The sequence below is a fragment of the Thamnophis sirtalis genome, unplaced genomic scaffold (assembly GCF_051295495.1).
Source record: "Thamnophis sirtalis isolate CommonGarterSnake01/CBP01778 unplaced genomic scaffold, rThaSir2_p1.2 scaffold_2, whole genome shotgun sequence".
Taxonomy (NCBI): domain Eukaryota; kingdom Metazoa; phylum Chordata; class Lepidosauria; order Squamata; family Natricidae; genus Thamnophis; species Thamnophis sirtalis.
The window spans coordinates 24780988-24806903 of NW_028261382.1; the positions used below are offsets into that span (position 1 = coordinate 24780988).

The window sequence follows — 25916 nt, forward strand, 5'->3', positions numbered from 1 at the left end:
CTGCACTGCCCAGAGCCAGTGGGGTTTCTGGGCAGCAGAGATGACCCCAGCAAGTCCCTCTCCCCTGGAACCTTCTCTGCAGATGCTCCTGCAATAGCAGGGCAGGCCTTGCTATAAATATAGGTGCAAATATAGGGGCAAAGGGGCAGAGAGTCCCTCTTGGCATGCACAGCTGTTGCCCCCCCAGCATAGAGGAGGAAGCTGTGGGGTGCTGAGTTAAGAACAAATTTCTTAAGAGTCCCAACACATAAAATAAATGAAACTCCCGAGAGATGAAATGTGCAACTTCCCTCCCCCAGCTGCTTTGGATGGGCTTGGGAGTAGTGGGGCTGGGGAAGGCGGATTGTCTCCTGGGCTTCCTGCATTAGGACACTGCACCAATTTGAAAGCAGCAGCAGCCCATCGATTGCAGCCAAGAGCTCAGGAGTGATGATGTTGGCTCACCTGCAGTGTATTTAAAATGGCTGCAAAACTACTAGTTTCCTGATGTTTCTCTTCCTCCTCCTCCTCCTCTTCTTCCTCTTCTTTGCGTGCCACCTTTTCTGAAGGGCTGGAACTCCTTTTGAATTGTTCTGGTTGAACAACAGAGCTGTTGTTCCTCCCTCCCAGTGCACAAAAACCTGCGGAATTGGAGTGCGGATGCGTGATGTCAAGTGTTACCAAGGGAAGGATCTTGTCCGTGGGTGTGACCCACTCCTGAAACCAGTTGCGAAGCAGACCTGTGACCTCCATCCTTGCCCAACAGAGCCACCAGGTTAGCTGGGATGCCTGGCAGACAAGGGGGGGGGGAATAGCTTAAGTGCCATCAGCAAGCCATGCCCAGCAATGTTGGAGCCCCAGCACTGGGAAATCCAGTTTCTGTCTCTTTCCTGGTCCTTATGCTGATCTGACCACAACCTTCCACGTGAAACATCTCATGAGTCTCCCCTTTCCAGAAGTGGACCCAGAAGTACTTCCCTTGGCCACCTTTCCCCCCCCCCCAAAGGACTTCCTGGCAATTTGCAGTGGAGAGGGGTTGGGGGGGGTCTGTGCCAGGTCACCTGAGGGGAGGGAGGACCCCCTCCTTTTACCCTGAGGAGGTAGCAGCTGAAAGGAAGCAGACTCAACCAGGAGCAGAAAGAGGCCCACGCCTACCTCAGCTGGAGGAAGGGGAATGCCCAGATCCTCTGTGGAACTTTGAATTCTTTGGGCAACTTCAATAAGAAGGTTGCCTTGAGCTTTTCTTTTTCAGGAAGAAAATGCACCCCAAGGAATGTTATTTTAGTGGAAATATTTTGTCTGCACCATTTTGTCAGATGCAGTGTTGGTGCAGATCAGAGGTTCAGGAAAGCCCCCAATTCTTTGCCCACCCCCAAAGACCACGTTCAAAATAAAACCGTGGGGTTGATGCTGCATGGGTGACCAAGAGCCAGAAGGGAGACCAGCCCACATCCCTTGCTGAGGCATCATTGATGCTGCTCAGCGCTTGGGCAGACAAGGTGGAGGCTGGCACTGGGACAGGCACTGGGGCCCAATGTGCCCCATCTCGCCTCAGATGACCTCCCTGACCTTGTGGCCCTCCCACAGACGACAGCTGCCAGGACCAGGCAGGGACCAACTGCGCTCTGGCGATTAAGGTGAACCTCTGCGGCCACTGGTACTACAGCAAGGCCTGCTGCCGATCCTGCCGCGTACCCCGTTCCTAGAAGGGAGCAACGGCGTCCCATGCCCAAGGAGGTGCAACCGGAGATTAGCGCCATCAGGCATCACCTAGTGGTTCTTGCTTCTCTTTTCCTCCAGCCGCAAAGGGGACCCCCCCCTTTGACCCCCAACGTCGCCTGCAGAATTCTGGATTTTTCTTTTAATTCACTGCGCAAACTTTTGATCTACTTGTATAGAGCTTGCCAGGCTGGCTTTGCTTTCCTGTTACTGGCACATCGCCTGCTGCAGGACTGGGCTCAAGTCAGCCTTGGCTCTTTCCTTCCACTTCTCTGCCTTAAGAGTCTGTCTCATGGTCCCCTGAAGGCTTGGAGTGAGGCACACCCCAAATAAAAGATATGCTGAACCCTTCTCTCTAGTCCTGCAGTTAATAATTGCCCCAATAAGTGCTGCAATGAAGAATATTTAAGTACCCACATCCATTTTGGTGGGAATTGGTCGGAATGGCGTTTGCATCAGCTTTAGATACTAAAATGGCAATCATATCACTAAAGGCAGAAGAACTCTATCATTCCAGGCTCAGGCACCTTGTCTTTATTTTCACTCAGTAGTAAATATAAATTAATGAAAGGCAGGTAATAAAATCCACTAAATATAACATGTAAGTGCACATCTGGCAGAAATGTGTTATCGTAATTGAACTCTTAAATGCATGCCAGCATATTGTATAAGATAAGGAAAACATAGCTGCCCTTTATAACTCAAAAGGGTCGTGGAGTCTTTTTTAATGTATTTGTTTACAAAATAATAAACTTTATCCCTTTTACTGTACCTTTAAACCTTTAAATAAGGTTTCTGATATTTATGGTGACAGCTCAGTCCTTGTAAGTTTTTTTCTATTGGTTTTGGCAAATGGAAACTATTCTACTATTCTGAGTATATTCAACAGGACCGTATCAGCAGTAGAGTTCTTCTGGTTTTACGGTTCTATGATCTTCCATGACTGGAAACGGACACCTAATGTTAGAATCGCCATTAAAAAGACACAACAAGGTATGTTCTTCCTGTGTCAACTCAGGAAGTCCAGAAAGTCCCCAGGAGCTGTTGATACAGTTCTACAGAGGAATTGTTGAGTTTCATCTATATTTCTGTAACTGTTTGGTTTGGTACAGATACAGACTCCAATGGGTGGTTAGGACTGCAGAAAAAACAACTGCAAGCAGCCTGCCTTCCATTGAAAACCCATATACTACACTGGTCACAAGGAGGGCCGAGAAAATATCTGTAGACACCTCACCTCCTGGGCATAAACTGTTTCAACTTCTACCGTCAGAACGGTGCTATAGGGCAAAACCAGTAGACCCAGGCACAGCTTTTTCTCTCATACCATCACTCTGCTGAACAGCTAATTCTCACCGTGCTGTCTAATCTCTGTGTATTATATTATTATTATTACTACTACTACTACTACTACTACTACTACTACTACTACTACTACTACTATTATTATTATTATTATTATTAAATTGTATCACAGCGGCCAGTTTTGCCGGATTTGGCATTGGTGGTGGTGGTTGTTGTTGTTGTTGTTATTATTATACAATTGTATCACAGCGGCCAGTTGTTTCACCGGATTTGGCTTTGGTTACTAGTCGGGCCCCACCCAGGGGCCTAGGACGTCGTAACGTATTTTCGTAATATGCGTACAGATCCAAGCAGTGCGGCTTTTTGCATTTGACTGATGGTGATTTTGTCAATTTTTAAATGTAATTCCAGTGCTTTTGGAATAGCACCCAGTGTGCCAATTACCACTGGAATTACCACTGCTGGTTTGTGCCATAGTCGTTGAATTTCGATTTTTAAGTCTTGGTATTTTGTAATTTTTTCATGTTCCTTCTCGGCGACCCTGCTATCTTCTGGTATTGCGATGTCTATGATTGTGACCTTATTTTTCTCAACCAGTGTGATGTCTGGTGTAGTATGCGCCAGCATTTTGTCCGTTTGTATACGGAAATCCCACAAGATCTTGACCATCTGATTTTCGGTGACTTTTTCAGGCTGATGTTCCCACCAGTTTGTTGCTGTTTTAAAATTATAATTTTTGCACAAATTCCAATGGATCATTTGTGCTCCTGAATTGTGCCACAATTTATAATCAGTCTGCACGATTTTTTTACAGCAGCTGATTTTTTTACAACAGTTTCATCAGCTTCTTTGCAAAGTCTGCATTTGGCGTCATCAGAGGATTTTTCGATTTTGGCCTTAATGGCATTTGTGCGGATAGCTTGTTCTTGCGCAGCCAGGATTAGTGACTTTGTTTCTTTCTTTAATGTACCTGTTGTTAACCATAACCAAGTTTGTTCACTGTCCACTTTATCTTTTATTTTTTCCAGAAATTGGCCATGCAGTGCTTTGTTCTGCCAACTCTCCATTCTTGATTTTATCACATCTTTTCTGTATTCTTGTTTCGTCTGTTGGACCTTCAGTAGATTTTTGTTCTTTACTTCGATTAATAGATAGCAATAGCAATAGCGGTTAGACTTATATACCGCTTCATAGGCTTTCAGCCCTTTCTAAGCGGTTTACAGAGTCAGCATATTGCCCCCCAACAATCCGGGTCCTCATTTTACCCACCTTGGAAGGATGGAAGTCTGAGTCAACCCTGAGCCGGTGAGATTTGAACTGCCGAACTGCCGAACTAGCAGTCAGCTGAAGTAGCTTGCAGTACTGCACTCTAACCACTGCACCACCTTGGTTCTTGACTTTCTTTTAAATAATCAGCCAGTGCATGTTTTTCTTCTTCAACTATTTGCTTCACTTGTAATAATCCTCTGCCACCTGATTTTCGGGGCAGATATAGTCTATCAGTATCACCACGTGGATGTAAACTGTAGTGCATTGTCATTAGTTTCCTGGTTTTTCGGTCCAAAATTTCCAAATCAGCTTGTGTCCAGTTAACTATACCAGCTGTGTATCTTATAACTGGTATTGCCCAGGTATTTATGGCCTTGATTGTATTTCCACCATTCAATTTAGATTTCAGAATTTTCCTAACTCTGTTGGTGTACTCTCGCCTGACAATAGTTTTTACTTCTCCATGCTTGATGTTATCCAACTGCAGAATGCCTAAGTATTTGTAGGCTTCATTTTCTTTGCATTTAATTAATTGGCCATTGGGCATTTCAATTCCCTCACATGCAGTGATTTTGCCCCTTTTTATGGATACAGTGGTGCATTTTTCCATGCCAAACTGCATTGAAATATCGGTGCTGAATACTCGGACTGTGTTTGTCAATGATTGGATTTCTATTTCTGACTTTCCATAGAGTTTCAAATCATCCATATATAGTAAATGCGAATTTTTTTCAGCTTCTTTGTCTATTTGGTAGCCTAATTTCATTTTTTTTAAGATTACTGATAGTGGGATCATTGCGATGATGAAGAGAAGAGGTGAAAGTGAATCACCCTGGAAAATTCCTCGCTTGATATTAACCATTCCATAGATCTCATTCCCTACCGCCAACTCAGTTCTCCACTGTTTCATCGCCTTTTCAGAAAAGGATGTAATATTTTTGCTAATGCCAGTTGTTTCTAAGCATTTTATGATCCAACTATGTGGCAGTGAGTCAAATGCCTTTTTGTAATCAATCCAGACCATATTCAAGTTCGTTTTTCTGTTCTTACAGTTTTCTAATATCATTTTATCAATTAGAAGCTGATCTTTTGTGCCCCTGCTCCTTCTTTTTTTGCCTTTTTGCTCTACTGGCAAGATATTATTTGTTTCCAAATAATCCATCATATTATCTGCAATAATGCCTGTGAGTTATTTGAAGGTTGTTGGCAAGCATGTTATTGGTCTGTAGTTTTCAGGTGTTGTTCCTTTAGTTGCATCTTTCTGAATCAAGTATGTTTTTCCAGTTGTCAACCATTCGTCAATTTGGCCCTTTTGTAAAATTTCATTGTTGCCTGGCCAATATTGCATGTAAACTGGTCAGATATTTGAGCCAGAAACCATGTAATTGGTCCTTTCCAGGTGATGTCCAATTCTTTACCTTTTTTACTCGATTTTTGACCATCTCAGTTGTTATTTCTAATACTTGCATTTGCTTGTTGCCAATGCTTTTCTCAAAGTCATGTATCCACTTTGCTTCCTTGTTGTAGTCCTTTGCATTTTCCCACAATTCTTTCCAGAATTCAACTGTGGCCTGTTTTTCTGGTTTTTCACTTTTGGTGTTACCATTCACATTAAGACTTTGATAAAAATGCCTGGTCTGATCGAAATTGCTGATTTTGTTTATATTGGATTATTCGTGCCTCATATCTTTCAATTTTTCTAGCTGTTGCTGTTATCTGCTGTTTTACAAAATCTACAGCTTCATTGATGTTTCTTGTATCCAATCTATATCTTCTGATTAGCCGATCTATGATTTCTTTGATGCTTTTTCTGTTGTGTGACTAGGTACTTTAATTTTAATGCCTAGTTCATTAGTGACTATTACAGCTGCGCTGTACATTAACTGGTTTGTTTCCAAGATGGATCCCGGTTCAATTGTTGAAAACACTGCATTAACCATTTTCATGATAGGGGCCAAAATTTTCTTAGGCACAGTTTTTAGTGATGGTAAACGTTGCCTTTCCTCATTAAGCAGAAAATGCTCCCTGATCTTATCCTTCAATTCTTTTTGTTTTTGAGTTAGTTCATCAGTTGGTTCAGTGATAACTGGTTCTAGTGGTGGTGATGTTATTTCCTCCCCGAGAGCTTCTTCTGGGAGTTCTACTATAATGTCTTTAGTTGTGTCTTGAATATCAGTTATTTCCGCTTGTGATATTGTTTTTTGGGTTTTGCAATTTGCCTGAATTTTCTCATGTTCAACTTCACTAAACACTTTATTCTGTATAATAAATCGCCTTTGATCTGCTAGTCATTGTTCACTAACATTTGAATCTGGATATTGTTGTTTCCATAATTCATACATTCGCTTTAAATAGCCTCTTTTTTCTGGCTCTGAGTTGTAGTAACAGGCCATTATGGCACGGTTTTCATCTGCACTATATTTTTGTCATTTTGTTGGCTTGTCCACTAGTAGCCCACTTGTCGACGGATGTCCAGGGACCCCAACATCCGCCGCGGCCCTTGTTAACCCGCGCGACGACCGATGCACTATGGAATTCTTATTTTGTTTTTTCACCATATTGTATGGGTTGGCGGGTTTTTTTTTACGGGACCAGATGCCAACCTGACCCCAACCCTCCTCCTTTCTCATCCAGGCTTGGGACCGGCAACGGCGGAGTATTATTATTATTATTATTATTATTATTATTATTATTATTATTATTATTATTGTACAATTGTATCACAGCGGCCAGTTGTTTCGCCGGATTTGGCATTGGTTACTAGTCGGGCCCCACCCAGGGGCCTAGGACGTCGTAACGTATTTTCGTAATATGCGTGCAGATCCAAGCAGTGCGGCTTTTTGCATTTGACTGATGGTGATTTTGTCAATATTTAACTGTTTTAAATGTAATTCCAGTGCTTTTGGAATAGCACCCAGTGTGCCAATTACCACTGGAATTACCACTGCTGGTTTGTGCCATAGTCGTTGAATTTCGATTTTTAAGTCCTGGTATCTTGCGATTTTTTCATGTTCCTTCTCGGCGACCCTGCTATCACCTGGTATTGCGATGTCTATGATTGTGACCTTATTTTTCTCAACCAGTGTGATGTCTGGTGTATTATGCGCCAGTATTTTGTCGGTTTGTATACGGAAATCCCACAAGATCTTGACCATCTGATTTTCGGTGACTTTTTCAGGCTGATGTCCCCACCAATTTGTTGCTGTTTTAATATTATAATTTTTGCACAAATTCCAATGGATCATTTGTGCTACTGAATTGTGCTGCAATTTATAATCAGTCTGCGTGATTTTTTTACAGCAGCTGAGTATGTGATCAACAGTTTCATCAGCTTCTTTGCAAAGTCTGCATTTGGCATCATCAGAGGATTTTTCGATTTTGGCCTTAATGGCATTTGTGCGGATAGCTTGTTTTTGCGCAGCCAGGATTAGTGACTCTGTTTCTTTCTTTAATGTACCTATTGTTAACCATAACCAAGTTTGTTCACTGTCCACTTTATCTTTTATTTTTTCCAGAAATTGGCCATGCAGTGCTTTGTTCTGCCAACTCTCCATTCTTGATTTTATCACATGTTTTCTGTATTCTTGTTTCATCTGTTGGGCCTTCAGTAGTTTTTTGTTCTTTACTTCGATTAATAGATGTTCTTGACTTTCTTTTAAATAATCAGCCACTGCATGTTTTTCTTCTTCAACTGTTTGCTTCACTTGTAATAATCCTCTGCCACCTGATTTTCGGGGCAGGTATAATCTATCAGTATCACCACGTGGCTGTAAACTGTAGTGTATTGTCCAAATCAGCTTGTGTCCAGTTAACTATACCAGCTGTGTATCTTATAACTGGTATTGCCCAGGTATTTATGGCCTTGATTGTATTTCCACCATTCAATTTAGATTTCAAAATTTCCCTAACTCTGTTGTTGTTGTTGTTGTTGTTGTTGTTGTTGTTGTTGTTATTATTATTTTATAGTTTTACAAGCACACTGAAAGCTTGTGTGTATAGTCACATTTGGCCAAGTAGAGTATTCAATTTGATTCAAAAGGAAGAGAAGAAAGCCATCCAGAAGAGATGCCATAGGAAGGGGCTCCACGCTCAGCAGGCGTGGCATCTCTTTTTAAAATTATTTTCCCCCTCTTTATTTTCCTTAGTTTTATACATTTATAATATAACATACAAAAAGAATACAGAAATAAATATCAGGGAAATTAGGAAAGGAAAAAAGGAAGTGAATAATGGGGGAAAGCAAGGGAAGAAGAAAGCAAGGCATTGACTTTGGTGCCGTAAAATAAGGCATTAAGACAAGGCAGGGTGGCATCTCAAGGCCACATTCCAAAGAGGGTGAGAGGGCCAGGGTTGGGGCGAGAGGTAGGTATTTTAAGAGAAAAAATTGGTGCCCCCATTTCTCAAATCCCCATTTTATAAAAGGGCTTCCCCTTTTGCCTCTCCATACTTGTGGGCCAGAAAATGGATAAAGCACTCCCCTCACCCCCTTTTTTTCTTAAAGGTGTTTAATAATTTCCTTAAATACAGTGAAAGAAACACTTCATTTGGTAACAAGTCAAGGTAAGTTGTTTTTATTTTCGGAATCCAGAAGTCCTGTACATTTTATCACAAGTAAAGATAAATGAAAATTCATGAAATAGTTTGAATTTATTTCAAAGATATATAAAGGGGAGAAATAAATAGCCATACTTATAAGCAACAAATTGTAGCATTTTTAAGAGTGCCACTGAAACCAATACAAATTTTAAGAATTATACAAAATAGTTTTGTGGAAGCAGCAACTAGTTACAGATCACTGAAAACCAACATGAATGCATTTTATTGGATGCAGCCAAAGCAAGACATGAACATTAATTCCAAATTAGATGGAAAAAGCCCACCTGGATCAGTGACGCTACTGACTCGTCTCTGAACTGGCACCCATTTCTCCTCCTTGTCCTCTTGGACTCTCATGCCCTGGGCCCGCTCCAGAGGAGTTTGAATAGATTGAACTCAAACTGCCCAACCAGGTCAGATTCCCATTGTCCCCAGCACCTAATTCGTGAATGCCAGTTTTACAAACTACCTGAACACACTGTCAGCCTGCAGGGAGACCAATTTCGTCTGGGCACTCTGGGGCAGTCTCCACCCCACTGCCTCCTCCAGACCCAAAGACCTGGGGGAGCAGTGGTGTGGACTAACTGCCTTTATCTCTGAAGGCCGTCTGTCCTGCTGTCTTTTAAATCTTATCTCCCTGCTGACATCCCATCTAGCCAGGACCCCACTTTCCTGGAGGCAGGTTGAGGGAAGCTGCCTTCTCTAGCAGTCTGCCATTGTGAATGTCGCTGAGCTCTGAACTGCAGCCTTTCTGTCCAAAGAAAAGGCATGCCCCTGTGCCCGCAGAAGCGCCTTGTGCCCACCATCCCTCTGCGTCTGCCTCCTAGACACTCGGAGGGGAAACTGGGATGGTGTGGGGGGGGAGCAGAAGAGGCCTAGAGCACACCACAGTCCCTCTGGTTTGCCTGACAAAACCAGGGATGCTTTTCATTGCAGGTGATATACAGGAAGTCCTGCAGTGGGCAACACCACTGTTCAAACATGGGAAAGTCCTGCACCCCCACAGATGCCAATAGAACACCTTCATGGTCCTTGGCAGCCCTCCACCTGCACTGAGCAATGCAAAATAGGGCAGGACCAGCACAGCAGGGACAAGCAAGGCCAGGCCCAAACGAAAGCCAAGCTCATCTCAGTTGGACATAGTGGAAAGGGACAGTCCTGGCCATGTTTCTGGTATGTTTCTTCTGTTGTTAAAAATACCTCTGACAGCAACGGGGGGGGGGGAGGGCCTGGGGGTGGCTGAGAGGCTCAGAATAGACCAAATGTATGGTGGGGACACTGCAGAGAAGAAGGGAATAGCTGGATTTGCATTAAGCAATTGGCAAAAACATCTGGCTCTGGCTCAGTTCCAGCCTCCTTCCCCACCCCCACCCCCATCAGGGAAATCAGAGGCCATACCTTGTGCAGGCTGAAGGGTGGCAAACCAGTTTGCATATTCATACAAAAGGATGTCCTGTATCAAAAACCTCACCTACAGGAAGAAGAGCTGCTTTGATTGGGGTTTAGAAAACAGACGATCTCTACCAAGACAGCCGTGCTCCTGGCATCATTGAGACAAGACGAGAGAGGAGGAGGAGGCTGGGAAGCCAAACTGCCTTTAGCCTTGGGCTGAGCCTGCGAGCCGAGGGAGGGCATGGCCTCTTCAACCAGGCCAGTCAGACATCCGTGCTGATGCTGCGGCTGCGGGAGAAGGCTTCACGCATGGCGGAGAGCCGGTTGGGATTGAGGGCCTGGAGGCCACTGCTCAGGCCAATGGGAAGCTCCAGGTCTTCTTGGCTGATGGCCTTGTAGTTGACCAGGTCGCCCCCGTTGCGGACCTCCTCTTCAGGCTCCTGCAGGAAGAACGTTGGAGGCTCATACTGGGAGCAGCTGGGACAGCCAGTCCGGGACTGGGAAGACTTCTTGTAGGGGGAGCGGTACAAGGAAGGGCCGTTGGTCAGAGCCACGTTACGGTTGCAGTGCAGGGGGGGGATGTGGGAATCTGCAGGGAAGTCGGGCTCATCGCCATCCTCTTCCGACTCATCCTTCTTGCAACAGTAATACTGGAAGAGAGAAACAATTTCCATGGGCCGCCATTCCTTCCCCAGGCCAAGAGATGCTTCTCTACAACCCTCACAGAAACCTATTCCCAGGGAGCCGGTTCACACATGGTAAAGGCAGCCGGTTTGGACTGGGCTTGCCGCAACAGGCAACTCAGCCACCAGCATTCGCAAACCGTGGTTTTTGCCTTGTGTGAACCTGGCATGCTCAACTTGGATAAGCAGACTCTGGCTTGGTTTGTAGGAATGCACAATCACTGTCACTCTCACACAACGTTGACACCATGACAGAGACATTTTAAAGAATTCCAGCACATTAGAAAACAGAACAAATGACCTGCTTCCAACAAAGTAAATATGAAGAGCCTTTTCTTGAAAAGAGCTGACTAAATGTTGAATTGCCAGGTTCTAGTAAGAAGGAAAAAAAGGGACTATCTTCAAAAATAAAGTGACTGCACAAAAAGTCTGAGCTAAAAATGAGAAGCCATCAATCTAACCAGAAGGAAAGAGAAGTTTAGATCCCTGTTTTGTTTTGTTTTTGAAAAGATTTTTTTTTTATTTTTGGTTAAACAAGCACAACACACACAAAAAATCATCTTTTGTTACATATTGTAGAAGTGTGTCGATTGGTTACAAATAACTTTCATGCATCTCTACCACAGTCATTACTTAATAATTCATATCACATTGTATCAGGGGTGGGTTTCTCGCCCCGTTCCAACCGGATCGGTTGGAACGAGGCCGGCAGCGTCCTCACGCACGCGGCGCGCGCATGCGTATTAGCGTCTGCGCAATGCTTCAGCTGCTCCTGGAGGATCGCGCAGGCGTTCTGCGCATGCGTGGAAAGCGCGAAATTCAAAAAAACCGGGTAAGGAGCGGGCGCGGGTGTGCGGGCGCGGGCGGGCGCGGGGGGGGGGGGCCTTCGCCGTTCCCGGAAGTTACTTACTTCCAGGTTTGGCGACCAACCGGATCGCAGGGACCGGTGCGAACCGGTTGAAACCCAGCCCTGCATTGTATATTTTAAATCAAAAATCTTTATATATCTTACTATCAACATCCCACAATTCTCATTTTACTATAATTGTTTCAACATCCTTTTGCATAAAATAATCCAAAATTGAAAAACACAACCACATAATGACATTTCATTAATTATTTCTAATATAATCCAATAACATTACATCTTTATAACATGTTCTAAGTAAGAATTAATTATGAGTGATAACAAAATTTCTAATCTTCTTTTCCAAATCATTGTTTACTATTTGTATCCCAATACTTTTTATTGAGCCAGTACACACACACACACACACACATATACACATATATATTGTTAAATATATCCCTTATCATTTCATTGTTATTATAATTGTTATTTATTAATAGAAATTCATTCGCTAATTATATCAGGTTTCCTCTCTTCAAACCAACACGTGTGTACCTTTATCTGTACCTAATCATTATCAATTATTTATTTAACATATCATTCTAAAGATTACTAAATTACTAATCACTAATATTGTAGAAGTGTGTCAATTGGTTACAAATAACTTTCATGCATCACTTCCACAGTCATTGCTTATAATTCAAATCACATTATGTATTTTAAATCAAAAATCTTTATATATCTTACTATCAACGTACCACTCTTCTCATTTGACTGTGGTGGTTTCAACATCCTTTTACATGAAATAGTCCAAATTTTTTAAAAAAACACAAGCACATAGTAGCATTTCATTAATTGTTTCTAATATCATCTAATAACATTACCCCTTTATAGCATGTTCTAAATAAAAATTAATAACAAGGTTTCTGATCCTCCTTTCCAAATCGCTGTTTACAATTTATATCCCAATTCCTTTTATTAAACCAGTACATACATACATACATACATACATACATACAAACAAACATACATACATACATACATACATACATATATTGTTCACTATATCCCTTGTCATTTCATTGTTATTGTTATAGATATTACTTATTAACAAAAAACCATTCACTAATTATATCAACTTTCCTCTCATCAAATCAACACATGTATGTACCTTATTATCCTTATCATTTATTTAACATAACACTCTAGAAATTACTAAATTACTAATCACTAATTACTAAAATTAACTATTTTTTATTATCAACTTTCATATATCAGCCTGTATCCTTCCAGTAATAATACAGTCTTATTTCTTTTGTCATTTGTGGAATTGATCTTCTATTTATTTCCTTAATAATTTTTTTGTGGACTTCTCTCCGACGCTTGTTGCTTGTAGCATCACTTAAGTAATCTTGATGCCCTCCATCTGCTATTTTAATCAGCTTATCTTTGGTTGCCAATCTTGCTTCTGAGAAGTTCTCTCTCCTTAAATCCATCGTTTTTCCTTTTTTTTCTTCTTCCATGCCTTGAAATCCAGGTTATAGTTCCTGTTGATCTAATTCCCTTTTCCATACTCCCCTTTTCCCACTTTCAACCACGTTCACTCCAGTGGTAAAGTAATCAGTTATCTTGTCTTTATAATAATTTTCCCCTTCAATTTTTGGGACTGACCCTATCATTTTTTGCTGTTATAAACTCTATTTTTTCCATCTTCTCAATTCTCTCTGTTATTTCTAATAAATTTTGAATTCCAACCAAGACATTTTGCAAAGTTATTGTTTCTTTTAAATATTGTGCCATTTTAACAAGCTAGTAGATAGTGCCACTCTGGCTTTCAAGGCTTCTTATATCATTTATAATCTTCAAAAAAGAAGAAAAAAGCTTCTTATCACTTTCAATGAACAAGTTGCCAAGCCTCGAGATACAAAGTCAGTGAGATCAAAAGGAAAAGGGAAAGTGCATTGTTTCAAAAACTCAAGCCTCCTGCCTCCAAATGGCAGTATTGCTTCCCACTCTCTAATGTTATTTCAAACTTAAAAGAAACAGAGTTCTCAAATAGAATTAATAGCAAGTAATAAAAGTCCTTCTTGAAATAAAGAAGACTTTAATCCATAGGTTAAAAAAATAAAAAAAAAGAAGAAAAACTGATCTGTTATCTTTTTAAAAAAGTTGCAAGCACTTCAATCCACAAAATAAAATTAAACACATTATCCAAAGCAATCCAATATAGGTTAATTTCGCTGCTTATTTTCTTCTGCTTTTGGATTTAATTTAACTTTTAAAAAAATTGGGCAGTCTTTTCCAAAACAATAAAATTTCCTCACCAGATGGACACACTTTCTCTTTCTGCTTCCCTTCCATTCCGGAGCCGTCCCAACTTCATCTGCCTGAGGCTGGACTTTTTGTCGACGGCTTGAAGAACTTCTCTTGGATCAATCAGAGACTTTGCAGTGTCCCTGAGATCAGCAAGACATATTCTTCCTGTTTACTGTATCTATGGGATGGTTAGGTCCAATTGGACCACCCAGCGCAAAAGTATCAGCAGCGGTGTCGGAGCACTGAGACTGCATGTCCGTATCATCGGGATGTTGGCTCCGCCTCCCAAGTTTAGATCCCTGTTAGGACACCAGCAAGACAGTTAAAATTCAGGGTGCCAAAAGCCATAGATAGGAGGATTTTTCAGCCACCTTCTAAGTCAGAGAAAGAGAAGTTCTCTGACTCATCCCAGGGTGATGACACAGGATGGCATCTCCCTTGTGCAGTGCAGCAGGAGCCAGAGAAAAGGGAGTTTTAGGCAAAGGGGAGGTGATTACAAAAGGGGATATCTACTCCTTTCTCCTGCTGATTGGAGGAGGGTCCTCCAACCATACTTCAAGAACAGACATGCCCAAGCTCTGCTTCAAAGGGCCCGTTTCCTCATTCCTTCAAGGCAGGTCCTTATTTTTATTTATTTATTTTTGTCAAGCATATATATAAGATAACAGATAAAAGTATAAACATGATTTTGAATGCATGAAAAGGATATGAATAAAAAGGGAGCATTAGGACAGGGACGGTAGGCACACTGGTACGCTTATGCATGCCCCTTAAAGATCTCTTAGGAATGGGGTGAGATCAGTTTTAAAGGTTAAAGTTTTGGAGGTTTGGGGAAGAAGCCACAGAATCAGGTAGAGATTCCAGGCTTTGACCACTCTGTTTCTGAAGTCGTATTTTCTGTAATCAGGTTTGGAGCAGAGTTGATCCACCTTAAATTTATCTACTTCAGCTGCTGTGGGGAAGAGCGATGGGTGCCATCTTAGTCTTTTGTTCTTCCTTAATGTCCAGTTCCAAAATTGCACTTAATTATACAAGTCTTATTTCGAGGTTCTGGTCCACCTTAAATTTAGTTAATTCAACTACTGTGAAACCAGAAGAGAAGCCGGGGCCATCTTAATATTTTGCAGAGAAAAAAAAAAGGAAGAAAGGGGGGGAACCCTTCATATTTCCCAGTTCTTGACTCTGTTATTATTCTTTCCCTTGCCACTTTCCACCTCGGGTCGATTATAGCCGCTCAAAATATATCAATTGGAACAAACTTGCAGATTCGGGTACATTTCTCTTTGCCTCCTGCTTTTCCAAATTCTGATTTATGTCAGTTGGTTAATTAAAACTTCCTGCACAGTCAAGGTTAGGTTATCAGTTATTAGTGAGAAGAAGTCCTTTTTTCTTGATTTTTTGCAGTGGCTTAAGATATATTAGTTGGAAGGAATTCAAACAAAGTAAATCCTTCGGAATGTTTGATTTCTATTTCAAATCTAGATTTAGAGTTTGCATTTGAGTGGGTTTGTCACTTCTCTGCTTTCTCCCTTTCTGTCCGAATTTGTTTTTGGGGGACTAGTGTTTCAACCCTCCATTTTCCTTTCTTTCTTTTTGAAAAAATCTCGATCTGACCATCAGTATTATTTATGCTCTCAAGATTTCTTTGCCTTTTCCAGGTTTGATTTATGGCTGTGGGTTAGATAAATTTTCTTACCGGTCTTTCATCTCTTCCACACCCTCCTTTTCATTTGCTTTGACTGGAAGTCAGCATCTTGTCTGCCATGTTGCAGACTGCCGCCTGACTCAGATTCAAGGGCAAATCTCTGACCTGTGAGGGACCTGTTGCCTCCCTCTGGGTCTGATGAGATGCTGCCATCTTCGTCCCCCTCCCTTCTGACCCACAAAAGGACCCCCAGAGTTGGTTTGTCAGGCAGGGTTCATGTGAGGCTCTTCAAAGCTCACATCCCCCACATCTCAGAGGCCACTTGGAGGTTTATCTGTGTCCCCAGGGTCACCTGGTTCCTTTAGTCTGCAATTTTTGTTTCCTCTGGAAGTCTGTTCCTACTCAGACAGCATTCCAAGGGTCTTCATCCCAAATTGTGTAGCTAGAAGTCTGTAGAGTTTCTCAGTCATCCAGGTTGTGATTGTCCCAAAGGTGCCTTTTGGGGGCAACAACTTTTCTTGTTGTTTTTTTCTTTGAAGACATTTGGCTTCTCATCCAAGAAGCTTCTTCAGCTCTGACAGGATAATGGAGAATGAAAGGATTTATATTCTTTTTATATTCTTTTTATATGCCGTCTACAAGGAATATAAATCCTTCCATTCTGCACTAACACATTTGTGTTAATACAACAAGCACTTTAGGGGTGACGGAGTAGGCCTTCTTAGCTCCAGATTATTCCAGAAAACTATTTTGCCCAGCTGCAAATCATTAAGTACAAATGCAGTCTGAACAACTACCAAGGGCTGACCTATTTGTCTTCCCTTTCCAAGTCTGCCCTCCAAGGGCAAGGATTTGGCAATTGTCCTTCCCCCTTCGCATCCACTGACCTCAAGGATTTTCCTTTTGGAGTATTCTGAGAAGCAGGCAAGGATTCCGTGTCTGCATAATTTCAGTGATAAAAGGACACACCCCCCCCCCCCAACTGATCTGGCTCACCAGAGAGTCTTCTAAAGCAGCGTTTCCCAACCTTGGCAACTTGAAGATGTCCGGACTTCAACTCCCAGAATTCCCCAGCCAGTAATGCTGGCTGGGGAATTCTGGGAGTTGAAGTCCGGACATCTTCAAGTTGCCAAGGTTGGGAAACACTGTTCTAAAGCAAGGGACTCCAACCTTGGCAATGTTAAGTTTGCTGGCTGGGGAATTCTGGGAGTTTAAGTTGTCCAGGCTTAAAGTTGCCAGGGTTGGAGAGCCCAGTTCTAAGGGAGGCCGCTTGTACAGATGCCCTGAAAGAGAAGAGCCTGCTTTGCACTAGCTCTTCAGCAGCTCCCCCACCTGATTGTGGAAATGAAATAAGAGGCAGCAGGGAGGTGCCTTGAGATGCTCTGCACAGCAAAAGGTTTGATTTTTTTTCTGATGTGGTCATTTGGCTGTGAGCAGCAGAAGCAGCAGATGCCAATTTTCACATTCCTTAGACTGCCAAAAGTACTCCAAAGCCACTCTCAGCTTTGGCACTCCTGCGAGATTTTTTTGGAAGGAAAGCCTTCGCTCCTCTGGCAGAGCATGCGTGCAAACGGTTCCACGGGGAAAAGAACAAACTGGTGAATCAAATCTTATGATATAATAAACATGTATGAAATCACATTCCTCAGTCACCCCACCCCAACCACCCCTGATACCCACTGTCTCACACACGTGCACAGTGTTCTCTGTGAATTCCTACACAAACCCAGCCCAGTTTCGGGTCAAGCAAAATCCTGGCCCAATAAAAACAGGTCTCCCCTAAAACCCAAGAAAAGCAATTGAGCACGCTTGTAGCACAACAGCTCCTCCCCACCCCAGGCATAGAAGTGTAATATTAAATATTTTTTAAAAAACCTCATGTTGTGAAGCAAAATGTACCTGTAGCCTGCAGTAGCAGAGAACAGCGATAATACACAGTAATATGACAGTTGCTAATATTCCGCCGGTGATGACCACAGTCCCCGCGGTCATCCGACCTCTTCCCCATCAACACCTGGAAAGGAGAGCAGAAAGAAGCATGACAAGAGGGTCGTCAGGGCAGGGGGAGCGTGGGGGGAGCAGGGGCTGCAAGAGAGAGGCCTGTGGCCGTCAGCAGACTCCATCAGCCCCAGGCGGCTCCTCCAATCACTGAAATTGCGTTTCAGCAACTGCCTATAACTGGGTTGTCAAATTCATGGCCGGGGGGCTGGATCCGGCCAAAAGGGGTGCTTAGATCTGGCTCATGGGGCCGCCCTGAAACAGTGAAGGACAAGCCCACGGTGCTTCTGCCAGCAAAAACAGGCTGCATGTAACCCCTCCCCCCACCTTTGTTGACAGAGGGTTGCAGGATGCTGCCGCAGCTGAAAATGAAGCTCGGGAGCCCGTTTTTCCTGGCAGAGCACTCAGGCCATTACAGCAGGGTGGGTTGCTGCCGGCATTGCTGCCAGTTTGCTGTGCGTGCATGGACAATTTAGAGGAAATTGTTCTGCGCATGTGCAGAATATTAAAAAATGATTAAAAGCCAAGCTGGCAACGGCCGCAGCAACTGAGTAACCGGTTCAGGAACGTGTCCAGCCTGCTGCCCCTACTGGTTCAGCAAGCAAGTGCCCATTTCCACTACTAGCTCACCCGAACCGGTAACAACCCACCTCTGCATTACAGGCACTCCCAACATGAGTGATGTTGAGCTACGGCAAGCGCTCACTTCCAATATTTCGGGAATTTTGTGAAAGGCCTCGCAAACTTGCAGGCACTTTGTGTGAAAACTCACTTCTTTCATACTTATACAGTATATATAAAAATATATATTATTTTAATCAACATAAATGCTTAGTGACCATTGCATTGTCTGAGTTATTTTACATGCAGTCTAATAATAATAACAACAACAACAGCAACAACAACTGACTATCTACAATGCCATGACCGTGTTGCTAAGACCATTCACTGGAAATTGTGCCAAAAGTTTGGATTTGAGTACAGCAAAAACCACTGGGACCATCAGGTTGAGAAGGTTTTAGAGAATGAGAAAGTCAAGATCTTGTGGGACTTCAAAATTCAGACTGACAGGCACTTGGCCCACAACACACCTGACATAACATATTTGGGGGGGGAAAGTATGATTGATTGACATTGCAATACCTGGTGATGCACAAATTGAAGATAAACAGCAAGAAAAAAATCACAAAAGTACGGGGACTTGCAAATTGAAGTTGAGCGACTGTGGAAAAAGAAATTGTGTGTTGTCCTGATTGTAATTGGAGCCCTTGGAGCAATATACAAAAGGCTACCTGAACATTTGGAAATTTGAAATTTATCAGACTTGAACATTCTGATTCTACAAAAAACTACCCTACTTAGAACAGCTTATATCCTTCGACGTTACCTTAACAGTTCCTAGGTCCTTGGTTAGGATCACTATTCCCCCTAAGGTGCGCGGCTGCGTGGCCGCGCACATGGCAAGAAAACCCAGCGCAGCAGTTTCTAACTGCCGTACAGAGATTTCTTTCAAAGCAAACATGGGGAAGTCCTTTGCAGGCGGCTAGAACTGGCCGCCCGCAAAGGACCTCCCCAGACTTGTTTTGATGAGCACGGAGCGACTGATGGTAGTTTGCGCCGGCCGCAGCTGCTCAAACTAGCATCAGTCGCCCTGTGTTTAGCAAAGCAAGCCCGGGGAGGTCCTTTGTGGGCGGCCAATCCTAGCCCGGCGCTGTGCCTGAAATGAACCCCCAAAGCCCCTGCCGCCACCAGAATATCTACTGCCACTTCCTCCTCCAACAGCACTGCTGGATTTGCCTCCCGACGCTGCAATTGAGGTGAAGCCGCCAAAGTTCCCACCGGCACCCCTGCCCATGGCAGGGGTACCTCCCCCTCCATGTGGAGCACCTGACCTGGGCCCCGCGTTATCCCTTCCACTTCCTCCTCTGCCATGCTTTTGAAGAGCCATGAGGCCACGGGAGCCAGTAGAAAGGCGGTGGAGGGGGCAGGAGCAGGGAAAAATGTCCTCATGGCACGGAGGAGGAGGAGGTGGCAGGGGTAACATGAAGTCCAGCTGAGGTGCTCCGAGCGGAGGGGGAGGCACCACCGCCGCTGCCATGGGCGGGGGCGCCAGTGGGAGCTTTGCCAGCTTCACCTCAGCTGCAGCGCTGGGCAGCAAATGTGTTGGTTCACCCTCTGACTCCTGCTGAAATATCCCCTGCCTGCCAAGATCCCTTTTTCCCTCCTCGAAGGATCGAGGAGGATCCAGCCTCAGCGTGGGGCGGAGGTGGGGAGAGGTCTTCCTCCAGGGCCCTGGAAGCAATGTTCCCTCTAATTTTTTTTCAGTGTGTGTGGAAAAGTATAGTATTTGAGCAGCACATTTTCATGCCTGAGCACCTGAATTTTTTTCACAGATGTTTCACAGAGCAATTGATTTATAGGATCCGAATTGGAATGGAGAAAAATGGTTTTGTGCATGAGTGTGTGTGTGTGTGTGTGTGTGTGTGTGTGTGTGTGTTTGAGTGAGCGCGGGATCCAGTAGGGGAACTGCACCTATTTAGGAAAGAAGGTAAATTATTGCAAACATGATCAATCGAAGATAAGTATGGGGACAGGTTGGGCAGTAGAGAGAAAGTGATAAAAGAGTGGGAGAGAGGAAGAAAAAAAGAGGGAAGAGAGACAGAAAGACAGAGAAGGACAGAGAAAGTGACAGAAGAGTGGGAAAGAAGGAGAGAGAAAGAGACAAAGAGAAAGAGGGTAAAAGAGACAGAAAGAGACAAAGAGGAGAGAGAAGGAGAAAGTGACAGAAGAATGGAAAAGAGGGAGAGAGAAAGAGAAGAGAGATGAAGAGGAAGAGGATAAGAGGTCATTTCAACCCTGAGGTGCAAATATTCTCTTTGATTGGTAATTTTATTTGTCCATTTACTATCCAATACTCGCATTTCTCCTTAAATTCATCAAGAATTCCCTTCTTTTTATTGAATTTATCACAATACCATGAGAACAACTTTTTCAGCATAGCTTTACAGCTATTTAAAATATATAGTAATTAGTCTATTTATAAGTCACTAAGTGCAAAGAAACAGATTCAGAAAGTTGGCTTCCCTTTTTGTAATTGCCTATTGCCTGCTTAATTTTCTACCTGCATTTTTGATAACTGATATTCACTGTTGACCCAAGAAGCCCATCATAGAAAGAAACCTTCCCTATGAACTTTGTTGGGTTTCCATGGAATGAAGTTTGATCTTTTTCTCAACCATACAGTAGCATATTCTTTCTAAGGAGGATATAATCAAGATAGTCCATAATTGCCTATCAATCTAACAGTATGGCGATTGACAATCTCTTTATATTTCAACTCTAACTCTTTCAGTCTTAAAGGTTTGGTGAGGAGAAATCCAAAAATACTTTTAAAGAGGAAAAAAATGCTTGGCAAGGGAAACCGCGAGCCGAAAGGAAGTCTTGCTGGGAAGACGTGGCAGCAGGGCTTTAAAGGGCTCCCCCCTCCGCAGCCAGCCAGCCCACCCAGCACATTCTTCCCCCGCCACCACTGTATCCAACAGGCCAAGTTGCTGGGAGGAGAAAGTTTGGGCTGCAGGACATGAGATTACCCATGCTTCCATTCCCCACAATCCTGTCAGAGCTGAAGAAGTTCTGTGCAAAATGCCTCCCTTGTTCCCATCTTGCCTGAGCTCAAAACCGCAGCCTTTAAACAAGGCTCAGCGTAACGCGGAGGAAGGAAGACGTTTCCTTCTGGGAAAAGAGCTGGAGGCAGTGAGAAAGACGCAAACGCGGACCCTGGCTATCTCCCCCCCCACCTCCTCGCTTCCAGGAACTCCCCGCAACTCCCCGCCCCGCAAGAGAGACATCAGCGCTGCCCCGAGGGACAGGAGGAGTCCCAGGTGCAGCGGCATCGCCCCCCCCGAATAGGGAGGTCTTTTGCACCTGTGACCGGAGCCACTAGTTTGCATTCAGCGGCTAAAAAGATGGCTAAAATCCACCCAGGACAGCTACGCCTTCTGTCCGTAAAATTTGTGGGAGAGGAAACAGCGCTGTGTTCCTTTGCGTGCCTTCCAGGGCCCTGGAGGAAGACCTATCCCCCCCCGCCCCACACTGAGGCCGGACCCTCCTTGATCCTTCGAGGGAAAAAGGGATCATGGCAGGCAGGGGATATTTCAACAGGAGTCAGAGGGTGAACCAACACATTTGCTGCCCAGCGCTGTGGCTGAGGTGAAGCCGGCAAAGCTCCTGCTGGCGCCCCGCCCATGGCAGCAGCAGTGGTGCCTCCCCCTCCGCTCGGAGCACCTCAGCTGGACTTTGCGTTACCCCTGCCACCTCCTCCTCCTCCGTGCCATGAGGCCTTTTTTCTCTGCTCCTGCCCCCTCTACCGCCTTTCTACTGGCTCCCGTGGCCTCATGGCTCTTCAAAAGCATGGCGGAGGAGGAAGTGGGAGGGATAACGCGGGGCCCAGCTCAGGTGCTCTGCGTGGAGGGGGAGGCACCACTGCCACGGACAGGGGTGCCGGTGGGAACTTTGGCAGCTTCACCTCAATTGCAGCGTCGGGAGGCAAATCCAGCAGTGCTGTTGGAGGAGGAGGAGGTGGCAGTAGATATTCTGGTGGCGTCGGGGGCTTTGGGGGTTCATTTCAGGTGCAGCGCTGGGCTAGGATTGGCCGCCCACAAAGGACCTCCCCGGGCTTGCTTTGCTAAACACGGGGCGACTGATGCTAGTTTGAGCAGCTGTGGCCAGCGCAAACTACCATCAGTCGCTCCGTGCTCATCAAAACAAGTCTGGGGAGGTCCTTTGTGGGCGGCCAGTTCTAGCCGCCTGCAAAAGACTTCCCCACATTTGCTTTGAAAGAAATCTCTGCGCGGCAGTTAGAAACTGCTGTGCAGGGTTTTCTTACCATGTGCGCAGCTGCGCAGCCACGCACCTTAGAAGGAACAGTGCTCAGGGTTGAAATGAGATGTTCTCTCTTACTCTTTCCTCTTCCTCTCTTCTCTCTCTGTCTCTCTCATCCTCTTTCTCTTCATCTCTCTTCTCTTTCTCTCTCCCTCTTTTCCATTCTTCTGTCACTTTCTCCTTCTCTCTCCTCTTTGTCTCTTTCTGTCTCTTTCACCCTCTTTCTCTTTGTCTCTTTCTCTCTCTCTTTCCCACTCTTCTGTCACTTTCTCTGTCCTTCTCTGTCTCTTTCTGTCTCTCTTCCCTCTTTTTTCCTTCCTCTCTCCCACTCTTTTATCACTTTCTCTCTACTGCCCAACCTGTCCCCATACTTATCTTCGATTGATCATGTTTGCAATAATTTACCTTCTTTCCTAAATAGGCGCAGTTCCCTTACTGGATCCCTTGCTCACTCAAACACACACACACACACACACACACACACACACACACACTCACGCACAAAACCATTTTTCTCCATTCCAATTCGGATCCTATAAATCAATTGCTCTGTGAAACATCTGTGAAAAAAATTCAGGTGCTCAGGCATGAAAATGTGCTGCTCAAATACTATACTTTTCCATACACACTGAAAAAAAATTAGAGGGAACATTGGTTAGGACTCGAGCTGTTGAGCTACCAACCAGCCCCAAAGGCTGTGAATCTCACCAAAGATTAACCACGCAATAATAATAATAATAATAATAATAACAACAACAACAACAACAACAACTCCGCCATTGCCGGTCCTAAGCCCGGATGAGAAAGGAGGAGGGTTGGGGTCAGGTTGGCAACTGGCCCCATAAAAAAAACCCGCCAACCCATACAATATGGTGAAAGAAACGAATAAAAATTTTATACCGCATCGGTCGTCGCGCGGGTTAACAAGGGCCGTGGCGGATGTTGGGGTCCCTGGACATCCGTCAACAAGTGGGCTAAAAGTGGACCAGCCAACAAAACGACAAAAATATAGTGCAGATGAAAACCGTGCCATAATGGCCTGTTACTACAACTCAGAGCCAGAAAAAAGAGGTTATTTAAAGAGAATGTATGAATTATGGAAAGAACAATATCCAGATTCAAATATAAGTGAACAACGACTAGCAGATCAAAGGCGATTTATTATACGGAATAAAGTGTTTAGTGAAGTTGAACTTGAGGAAATTCAGGCAAATTGCAAAACCAAAAAAACAATATCACAAGCAGAAATAACTGATATTCAAGACACAACTAAAGGCATTATAGTAGAACTCCCAGAAGAAGCTCTCGGGGAGGAAATAACACCACCACCACTAGAACCAGTTATCACTGAACCAACTGATGAACTAACTCAAAAACAAAAAGAATTGAAGGATATGATCATGGAGCATTTTCTGCTTAATGAGGAAAGGCAACGTTTACCATCACTAAAAACTGTGCCTAAGAAAATTTTGGCCCCTATCATGAAAATGGTTAAATGCAGTGTTTTCAACAATTGAATCGGGATCCATCTTGGAAACGAACCAGTTAATGTACAGCGCAGCTGTAATAGTCACTAATGAACTAGGCATTAAAATCAAAGTACCTAGTCACACAACAGAAAAAGCATCAAAGCCAAAGTAGAAAATCCGATTAGAACAAAAAGTAAAAAAATTAAGGGCAGATGCTAGTAACTTAAAGAACATGCATGAGCAATGGCTTAAAAACAACAAAACCATAGATCGGCTAATCAGAAGATATAGATTGAATACAAGAAACATCAATGAAGTTGTAGAGATTGTAAAGCAGCGGATAACAGCAACAGCTAGAAAAATTGAAAGATATGAGGCACGAATCATCCAATATAAACAAAATCAGCAATTTCGATCAGACCAACGGCATTTTTATCAAAGTCTTAATGTGAATGGTGACACCAAAAGTGAAAAACCAGAAAAGCAGGCCACAGTTGAATTCTGGAAAGAATTGTGGGAAAATGCAAAGGACTACAATAAGGAAGCAAAGTGGATACATGACTTTGAGAAAAGCATTGGCAACAAACAAATGCAAGTATTAGAAATAACAACTGAGATGGTCAAAAATCGAGTAAAAAAGGTAAAGAATTGGACATCACCTGGAAAGAACCAATTACATGGTTTCTGGCTCAAATATCTGACCAGTTTACATGCAATATTGGCCAGGCAACTGAATGAAATTTTACAAAAGGGCCAAATTGATGAATGGTTGACAACTGGAAAAACATACTTGATTCAGAAAGATGCAACTAAAGGAACAACACCTGAAAACTATAGACCAATAACATGCTTGCCAACAACCTTCAAATTACTCACAGGCATTATTGCAGATAACATGATGGATTATTTGGAAACAAACAACATCTTGCCAGTAGAGCAAAAAGACAACAAAAGAAGGAGCAGGGGCACAAAAGATCAGCTTCTAATTGATAAAATGATATTAGAAAATTGTAAGAACAGAAAAACGAACTTGAATATGGTCTGGATTGATTACAAAAAGGCATTTGACTCACTGCCACATAGTTGGATCATAAAATGCTTAGAAACAACTGGCATTAGCAAAAATATTACATCCTTTACTGAAAAGGCAATGAAACAATGGAGAACTGAGTTGGCAGTAGGGAATGAGAGCTACGGAATGGTTAATATCAAGCGAGGAATTTTCCAGGGTGATTCACTTTCACCTCTTCTCTTCATCATCGCAATGATCCCACTATCAGTAATCTTAAAAAAAATGAAATTAGGCTACCAAACAGCCAAAAAAGCTGAAAAAATTTTGCATTTACTATATATAGATGATTTGAAACTCTATGGAAAGTCAGAAATAGAAATCCAATCATTGACAAATACAGTCCGAGTATTCAGCACCGATATTTCAATGCAGTTTGGCATGGAAAAATGCGCCACTGTATCCATAAAAAGGGGCAAAATCACTGCATCTGAGGGAATTGAAATGCCCAATGGCCAACTAATTAAATGCAAAGAAAATGAAGCCTACAAATACTTAGGCATTCTGCAGTTGGATAACATCAAGCATGGAGAAGTAAAAACTATTGTCAGGCGAGAGTACACCAACAGAGTTAGGAAAATTTTGAAATCTAAATTGAATGGTGGAAATACAATCAAGGCCATAAATACCTGGGCAATACCAGTTATAAGATACACAGCTGGCATAGTTAACTGGACACAAGCTGATTTGGACCTTTTGGACCGAAAAACCAGGAAACTAATGACAATGCACTACCGTTTACATC

General features: G+C 43.4%; 2 protein-coding genes across 7 annotated transcripts in view; one reads left to right on the forward strand and one right to left on the reverse strand.

Moving 5' to 3' along the window:
* ADAMTSL2 (ADAMTS like 2) overlaps positions 1–3072 on the forward strand; it is a 69144-nt gene extending 66072 nt beyond the window's left edge. For 5 of the 6 annotated variants that reach the window (XM_014073245.2, XM_087704471.1, XM_087704473.1 and 2 more), the window contains 2 exons: positions 610–754; positions 1567–1804. In XM_014073245.2, the coding sequence (XP_013928720.2) occupies positions 610–754; positions 1567–1685 (264 nt within the window). In that variant the 3' untranslated portion in view covers positions 1686–1804. Of the gene's footprint in view, positions 1–609; positions 755–1566; positions 1805–2587 lie in introns of those variants that run through there. The other variant, XM_087704472.1, reaches the window with a different exon arrangement.
* A 5540-nt stretch (positions 3073–8612) lies between these two features.
* The window catches only part of FAM163B (family with sequence similarity 163 member B), a 66193-nt gene continuing 48889 nt past the window's right edge, over positions 8613–25916 (reverse strand). Inside the window, exons 2-3 of the mRNA XM_087704474.1 lie at positions 17654–17768; positions 8613–10910 (exon numbers count right to left, since the gene is read on the reverse strand). Coding sequence (XP_087560600.1) covers positions 10524–10910; positions 17654–17746 — 480 coding nt within the window. The 5' untranslated portion in view covers positions 17747–17768 and the 3' untranslated portion in view covers positions 8613–10523. The remainder of the gene's footprint in view (positions 10911–17653; positions 17769–25916) is intronic.